At 41.0% G+C, this 8,974-nt stretch overlaps 1 protein-coding gene across 1 annotated transcript; it reads right to left on the bottom strand.

The window, feature by feature from the left end:
- Window positions 1-1,116: 1,116 nt before the first annotated feature.
- EIF3A (eukaryotic translation initiation factor 3A) lies at window positions 1,117-8,082 on the bottom strand. Its single transcript, XM_087676003.1, has 13 exons — window positions 7,845-8,082; window positions 6,730-7,208; window positions 5,610-5,825; window positions 4,998-5,366; window positions 4,859-4,888; window positions 4,514-4,741; window positions 4,270-4,431; window positions 3,904-4,125; window positions 3,612-3,818; window positions 2,925-3,134; window positions 2,273-2,353; window positions 1,984-2,185; window positions 1,117-1,860 (listed from the first exon to the last, which is right to left on the bottom strand). The coding sequence occupies exons 1-13, from the start codon at window positions 7,888-7,890 to the stop codon at window positions 1,286-1,288; spliced, it is 3,027 nt and encodes a 1,008-aa protein (XP_087532129.1). The 5' UTR covers window positions 7,891-8,082; the 3' UTR covers window positions 1,117-1,285.
- Between the last annotated feature and the right edge of the window lie 892 nt (window positions 8,083-8,974).

Raw genomic sequence — 8,974 nt, 5'->3', positions numbered from 1 at the left:
CCAAAAAAATAAGTTAAATCAATTAAGCCCTGCAACTTTTGGACACAGCTAAGAAAAATATAGAAAAAGGCCTTATTTGAACACTGATATCATGTCTTAAATTTTAAAGGATGCGGTGCACAGAGCCAGAAGTTATAACACAGCAAGAATAAGAATGGGTCACATTCATCAGTATTTCCTAATAATTATACATTACTACAATACTACAAAGAAGACCCAAAAATAGTTGAAAGTCAATTAATCCCATTAAGCCCTACAACTTTTGGACACAACTGACATCAAACCTGTTTCTGCCTTCCTCTTGCAATTAATGTGTCACGAATATTAAGAAAAATATAGTCAAAGGTCTTATTTGAACCCTGACAAGTATAGACCGAGTAAACCATTGATGTAGGGACTACATTCTAAAGAGCATCTCCAATTACATACAAAAAGCCCATATGTTTGCATAGTGCCCCAATAATGAATAATTACAAAGGCAGAGGCACAGAAAATGGGGATTGGGGGGTTAAGCGTAGATGCCCATATGCTTGCATAGTGCCCCAATAATGAATAATTACAAAGGCAGAGAAGCACAGAAAATGGGGATTGGGGGTTAAGCATAGATGCAATTGTAGATTTCTAGCAAAAAGGCAGAGAGGCACAAAGAATGGGGATTGGGGTGTAAACATAGAGACAGTAGGGTTGAGATGTCTAACACAAGGGTTGATGCAGAAGGCTTCTCATATCACTCCACCTCCATAAACAAAAAGAAAAGAAACAAAAATTGTTGTTTGGCAATAAATGGAGATGGTAAGGAAATAAAGGTGCATAACCACACTGGGGAAGAATACATATTTAGATGTATAATATAATACCCAATCATGAATCTTCAAGATGGTTTTATTAAAAACCCAAAACAGCACCAGATTTGAATGCTTGCTAAGCTAAGCTGCTCTGTACTCTTTCTAGGATATACCTTACAAGATGAGAAAGATTGAAAGGCACATCTTAGCTGATCATAGCGACTTTGGTAAACTTCAATGAGGGTACTGCTTAAACGTAAAAGTTCAAGTCAATACAAATTATATACTTAGATAGCATAAGTCTCAAGCCGCTCATACATGACATACTCACTGGAAATGCTACAGAAGACACTGAAAGGTATGTATACTGAGCAATTTGAAAGCTACAAAACCAGGACACAGATTACTGCTTACAACTCTGCACAGTCTTTTAGGTCTCATATTCCACGTACAAAAACTTGGAAGTCCCTTTTGGTCTTCTGAATTCTAATTTTGCACACTTAGGACTTACCCCACCTGTCTGCGAATCCACGAGATCGAGGAGGACCATCACTAGCCCCGCTCCGGCGTGGGGCATCATAGGTGTCCCTACCATCTCTACCATGAGGAGGTTCATACCTCCCATCTCGAGCCAGAGGTTCATGTGAACGATCAGCACCACGAGGTGGCTCATACCTGCTTTTCAGCGAAACATACTTGTCACCACTTCCTGCACTTGCCTGCAATGCAGGTCTCTCAGGCTCTCGATCCCCTCTTCCCCAATTATCATCATCTCGAGGGCGCACCCTGAAAGGTGCTGGCCTCTCAGCAACCCCTGCTACAGGAGGGGGGCGCTCATCAGTCTTTGAGCTTGTCCACCTGTCTAGCTCACGGTCAACTGTACCACCACCAAGTTGCTTTCGCAAAGTTGAGGGAATGAACTTCCCAGGCTTCGATTCTTCCGGTTTTGTCGGTGCAGATTGCTTGGCCAACTTGTCTCTTTGTTCCAACTCCAGTTCTCTCTGCCTCTGTTTGGCAGCTATTTCATCCAGCTTTGCCCTCCTTTCAGCTTCCTCTTTACGTTTCATTTCCTCCTCTGTAAACCAGAAAGGCATTTCATCAGCAGCTATCCTAACGACACTCAAGGCATATATACACTCACCAGAGATGATGAAACCAAACATCTAATCAGTAGAAGATTCTAACTAATTTTGCCAACCTTGTCTTTTTCTAGCAGCTTCCTCATCCCGTATCTTTATCAAGCGTGCTTCTTCTTCACGACGATAGAACTCCATCTTTCTACGCCGCTCCCGTTCTTGACGCCGAATCAATCTTAGCTCAGCCACCCTTTCATCCCGCTCCCTCTTCAGCCTTTCAAACTCATCTTTGCGGCGACTCATGACCTGGGCCTGGAACTTGTTCTGTTCACAAGATAATACACATAACAGTAAATAAGTAAATGTGCAGGAAGGTCTTCAGACGCTTCAAGTGAAAAGCTACTGATTCACCTTGTCATCTAGCATTCGAAGGAGTCTCTTTTTCTCACCCAAATCTGCTGAATGTTGCTGTTTGCTTTGCTCAATAGTTAACTGCAATCATGAAGATTCAATCATGACACCAAACTAGTATCATGATATTTGCTTGTTTCTCCAGGGACTTTGGTGCCGTGTACAAAGGAATCAGTACTACTAGAAATGCAGTATGCAGTAAATCAATCCTAAATTAAAACTAGAAGATACGGGCTTGAAACTGTGCAGAATTCCTTAATGAGCTTGGAAGAATACAATGCTATATACTGCTAATATTTAAACCTATGACAAATTAGCATTACATTGACCCTTATGAGCTGCAGTACACATGTCACAATGGCAATTACAATGGAACTTACAATTTTAAGAGACCCAAGATAAAGGTGTTAAATAGTTCATAACAGGACAAAGGTACAATGGAACTTACAATTTTAAGAGACCCAAGATAAAGGTGTTAAATAGTTCATAACAGGACAAAGGTAAGACAGTTTTATGAAGAGCCTTTGAACAATTGCTGAATAGCAAGACCAGAAATCACCCTCAAGACGGTGAAATGTCAGATAAACAGTGTAGATGATGTAGAACAAAAGGATGGGGACCAGTTTAAGTAGTTTCAGAAGGTAGAAACAACCTGCTGTTGTTGCTCATGAAAAACTGCATCATCTTCAAGCCGCTTCTGGTAAGCTGCATCTATTAAGGGAGCTTCCTCTGCTCTCCTTGCTCTTTCCAGATGGTCCATTGTTTTTGCAAGCTTTGCTAGCTTCCGCTCAAACTCTTGTCTTTCCCTTTGCTGTTCATTCAGAGCTTCTTCCATCAAGCTCTGCTTGGTAACCTTCACATCCTGCATTCAAACAAAAGCTAAGAAAACTGAGCACAGCTTGATCACCTTCATTAACGTAGCTTGCTGCAACAAGCTTCAGAGAAAGAACAAGGTCCATAACTTATTACTTAAAAATATATTAGATGTACTTTCAAATAAATTGTACTCTTTCATTGAAAATCCTTGAGTTTACAGCAGAATTAAATGGGCTTTTTATCATGGTGTACAATCTGTCATACAAAATCCCCTATGTGGAGGCACACAAGCAAGTAAACATATGTGCAATTCCTTAAACGTCCAGATCTTAAAAGCTCAGACAGTCTCATGTATTAATAGAAAAGGCTAGAGCTATGATGATTCAGGTGTTTGTAGAGGTTGATGCACAATCTTTCAAAACTCAATTCCAGCTCTCAAACTCATTTGATGGACCTCCTAAGTTTGACTGCCTTCAAACTGATACTTGCTATGAGAACAGATAATATTAGCTCAGGGACCTACTCCATCCACTGCAGCCTTTTTTCCTTTCTTCCCCTTCTTTCTCTCTGCCTCAGCCAAAAGCATCCTAGCCTCCTCCAGCTCCTTCTCCTCAATCTCTTTCCTAATCCGAGCTTCCTCACGTTTTGCCGATTCAGCAGCAAGCCGCTTCTGCTCAGCCTCCTCTGATAACTTCTGTTGTTTTTGTCTCTTCGTCTCTTCTTCACGCTCCTGAAGTCAAAAGGTCAGAAATAAGAAGAAAATCACGGTATGTGTTGATAAGCCCTTTTTTGGTTTTGCATTGTGAATACTTTACCATTACGAGCATCAGCCTCTCCTGTTCCTCCTTCCTTCTCTCTATGAGAACCTTACGGGCCAGAAGCTTTTTGTGTTCCTTCTCTACAGTGATAGAAAGCTCTGAGAATGGAATGACCTGCCGCGGGGCCCTCTCAACCGGAGGAGAGATGAGACTTATTGCCTTATTCAGACGCTTCGCGAGAATTGTAAGATGATTTTTCACCTTATCAGACTCAAGATCCTGCCACACATTAGAAAGAAAATCATGTGAGCAGATATGGCTAGAATACATCTAATCCAGGAAAGCATACAAAGGGCTAATAGAGGAAAAAACTGACAAGGAGAGTTGCTTATGCAGTCACAAGAGTCCTCATTAATGACCCACCTGGCTTCCAAATTGTGCCACGCCTTTTAAATGATCAAGTTTTGCCTGAACAAAATTATACTTGACAGCATCAACTGCAAGTTTCTCTACAATTGACAAATCGAAAAATGGGACCATTGTAATCAAGGTGTCAATTTTCATGGTCTGATAAACTTGAGAGACCTGCAAACAAAAGAAGAACAACAAATCAGCCATCCAAACCAACCAGCTGCAAATCACGCAAACACCCCAGTGTGTCAAGTACCTGTTGCAGGACTCTCAAAGTTGTAATTATCTCAAGAGCAGGAACATACTGCTCGAGCTGCACTTCTGGAACAGGAGAAGCTGATGAAAGCCGGTCACCAAGTTTTGGCAGCTTTGTAAGCAAAGGCTGAACTTTAGCAGCAAGATCCAGGGGGTGAAACTCTGTTTCCAGGAGACTATACAGATCCTTCACCTCCGGTGATACATATGTCATGACACCTTTAGATACCTGAGTTGCAAAAGTTTCAAAGAAAAATTTAAATCGTGCAGAACAAACAATAGCAAAATTAGCATATTAGAACAATAACTATGCAAGCTTCAAGAAGGAAGCCCAAAGTATGCTTACGAGCTCTGAAAGTAAAGCGGAGCGGGAAAGCTGCCAGTACAAAACAGAAATCAGAACAGAAGATAAGCGAGCAGTAAAGAATCATTTCAAATGATAACTCATGAGTACTACAAGTACTACGTGTGGCTATTTTTATTACCAATTCTCTTGTATCCTTTTTAGGGTCTAATGTGAACCCTAACAGATTAGCCATGCGAAGATTCCTGTCTTTTTCCATTTCAAGTTCAAGATGAGAAGCACCATGCTTATGGTCATATGGCAGCACAGATAATGTGGCTAGCAACACTGATGAGGCCATCAGCTGCAGATCCTTCTGTGTCAGATTTTTGTTGTAGCTTTTCTGTAGATTATAAAGCTTGTACCAGGCATAAGCATGGTACAAGTGACTCTCAGAGACCCAGAAAATCTTTGTTAATTTTGCATAATATATAGCCATCATTTGAGGCTTTGGACTTTTTTTCACCATAGACATAAGGCCATGGATATCCTCTATCGAACGGAAAGCCTCCTGAAAGAAGAAGAATTATAGTTACATTTCGTGACTGGAATTTCAGAGATATGCATGAACAAATATTTCACAAGATAAAAGAGCTTCAGAAAACAGCATTTCAAAACAAAATGAGAACGCTAGGAAATGAACCCTAATTAAAGGCAGCACTACATACAGAATTCTGAAGCCACTAATGGTGAAGCACACATAGAACCTCAACAAGTAGAAAAGGAATAACTGTGACAGTGTAAAGTAACTTGCCTGCCATAACTCTAGCTCAGTTGCAACCTTCAGCTGCTCAAATCTGGTATCAAGATACAACTGCAAGCTCTCCGGTAAGGTCAGATCAGGCCTGTCTCGCTGGTCTCTGTATTTGTTCAAATTAATCAGGTGGTTCCGAAGGATTTCACAAAGTCTGCGGAACTCAGTGGTCCGCTTGTACTGCAGGCAGAACTGGAATGCTCGATGCGCAGTCATCTGCACAAAACAAATATCGACAAACAGTGTAAGTTACTGAAAGGACCAATGACAGGACAGTTGACATAACATACATTTTGTTTCACAAAATTAGATATTGTTGAAAAAAATCTTCCCCAGGTCCCAAACCTCCCCCTCTTTGTTTTCAAGGCTACTCTCATTTCACCTTGTGCTCACCCCTTTCATTCAACATTTCTTCTTCCGCCACCAGTTCCCCTTCCATGTAGCATTTCTAGTAACTTTTTTTAACATCCACCTATGAGACAATATGCTACCTAGTGCAAGTAATCACTGACCACAAGCCATTTTACAAAACATGAAACATAGCTTTCTCTTGTTCTCGCATCATGCTCCCCCCTATGTCACTATGCTCCTTTCCAGCAAATTTCCAGCTTTAAAAGCATCCTAATAACTCAAGCCACCAACAGCAAAAGAAAAGACTACCTACAGCACCTACCAAAAGGCTGCCAAAGCACCATTTATTCTCTTTTCTTCTTACCTAGTATTTTGCTAAGAGACTGCTAAGAAAGACATCTACATTGGTTAAAGCTAAGCATTTCCTCATAAGGCATCAAAAAATCCCTAATCAAGGACCACATTAGCCATACAACACAAGTCAAAATGTAAGAATACCAATAATGCAGAGCAAAATGTATGCATATAAGATATTTGCCACTTCTGCAGTGCAGTGAATCCCAAAGCAGACATGAGGCTGATTTAGATGCAACTTCTGACTTCAAAGCAACACGAGCAAAGACTTGGCATACACATCTACAGAAATCAAGTATCAAACAGTTAGCTGCACCTGTGACTACAAGCGGGCATGAAAAGCAGACAAAAAACAACTCTAATAGTTGTTCTATTTGGCATGTTCTGGCTATTAACTACCATCCTAGAAACATACCGCATACAAAGCCTCCAGTTTGGAATTGTTTCGAAGTATTTCGAGTACAGTTCGGTAGGTTTCCCACAGGAATTTGAACCAAGGAGTCACAAGCTCTCTATCAGAGCGTTCTTTGCCCTTTTCTCCACTGACATAACTGAGCATTAAGTCTTCAGGTCTTTTCTCAGCCTCAAGGTCTTCAACATCCAGAGTGACCTCTTCTGCTGCTTGAGCTTGTGCCTTTTCAGCTTTCTCAGTTGAAAGCTGGAGAAAATATTTGATGACCTCCTCCAGAGATGAAACATTAACTTGCTGACACACAATCCGATATTGAATAAGGCCATCTTTGGCAAATCTTCCTTTCCTCATGTCCACACATAGTTCAATGTACTTGAACATTATCCTTTCCAAAGTTTTTTGCCATGCTCGATAACGCTTTGATGTTATAAGATCATGCAATGCCTGCAACGCTGCTTGCTTCTGCCCTACATTCATAAGTTCTGGAACACCATGCCAAATTGAGATATGTTAAAATATTGCTCCATACTGAAAACACAAAATAAAAGCCTTTCTGCAAGGAGCGCAACTAACAGTAACGTTAGAATTGAAGGTAGAACAAATCCTGCATTGTCAACACATGATTTTCACTAAGAAACGTTTTCCTGTATTCCATTGCCCCACTTGATCTTCTATTCCTGAATCTAAATCGCTCATTTTCTGCCGACCTCAGACTTAAACCCTAACAGCAGATCCATCAATTCGCAGTCATAAATCTTCAATAAGTCTTCACGCAGAAACGCAACCATATCACGTACTGGTGACAAGTCAACCGTATGGGAGCTCAAGAGAGCGAAATATGAATTATGATCCTCTTCCGAGCTAAGAGCCCGATAGCATTCATAGCACTTTGCTTGTATATTCTGTGTTCCCTCAACTGTACTCCCTCGACCAAATGGCAAATCCTAAACGCTGCTTCTTGCAACATTCCCCCGCTTGAGAGAACGATCCACGACACTTCTAGGTACCTCCGCAAATTCTCGTGGAAGTTCTCTATTGACAAGCGAATGGATGCAGGTATCTGACAGACAAATCTGACATATGATCGAGCAAGGATAAGGGAAGAGAAGAGAGCATACCTTCGGCACGCTTGAGCGCATTCTCGGGCTTGGCAAAGGTCGCCATGGCGGGGAGCGACAGAGACGAACGAAAAGGCTGAGAAAGTGGCTATGTCGATGGCAATAAAGCAGAAATGAGCCAGGGCTGGATGGGGAGGCTGCGTCGTCCCTTCCTCGCGGAGCAGCGAGCGCAGCGTCGCAAAAGAGAGTACACAGTGGCAAAGTGGTTGGTCTATAGCAGAGGGAGAAGATGGAGATGAATACCTAGACCCCTTAACAGGCGATGTCGGGCACTGTATGACCGCCCTCTTGCCTGATAATAAACAATAACACCGATAAATATCAAATATAAGAATAAGAATATGAATAAAATGACTATGTTCATTCATACATAAATTAATGAAATTTGATGTGGCACCCCTTAGTATTCCCAACGCTACTCTTAACATCAATTACATTGACTTACAATAGTAATGATAAATATCAAAAATCAAATTGCTCAATAAAACATATATCTAGTTTTTTTGAAGTCACAAAATTTCATGTGGCACTCATTTAGGAGTCCCAAAGCTACTCTTACAATCATTTTTTTGGTCCAACACACGTGGCAAGTGATTTTAACACCATAGCATTTTTAACGCGAACAATGAAAGGTGTGTGTGTGCGTGCATGCAAAAAAGGAAACTCTTTCATGGTGGATCCATGTGCAATGTTGAGCTAATGGATAAGTAAATGAGGCTTATTGGATGCTGGAATGTGTGCAAACTAAGTGGCCAAGTGAGACATTAAAGGGCTCACATGAGCATGGGAAGGAAATTTAAACTCCTTATGGTAATGGAGTCACATAAGCATGGAATAAAAGTTCATGTGTTTGAACCCCCTTAAGTGGTACATTGTGCATAAGCTTGGAATAAAAGTCCATGTGTTTGAACCCCTTAAGTGGTACATTGTGCATGAATTGAATTCCTAGCATCGAAGCACCAAAAGCGCTAGATTTTTGGCTATGATTAAGGAAGAGATCTATTATTGATTCTACTCGTGTTAATTAGACGATAAATATTGAGCTTTGGTTATGTGGTAATTCCCATGTCTAATCCCATGATGCAAAAGAAACCCCTCAGCAAGCACAATCTATGGGCATCAGAGAGACC

Source organism: Lygodium microphyllum, chromosome 4, assembly GCF_053477565.2.
Source record: "Lygodium microphyllum isolate KBCC chromosome 4, Lygodium_microphyllum_v1.1.10, whole genome shotgun sequence".
NCBI classification, from domain to species: domain Eukaryota; kingdom Viridiplantae; phylum Streptophyta; class Polypodiopsida; order Schizaeales; family Lygodiaceae; genus Lygodium; species Lygodium microphyllum.
This window is presented reverse-complemented; position numbering and strand designations above follow the sequence as displayed.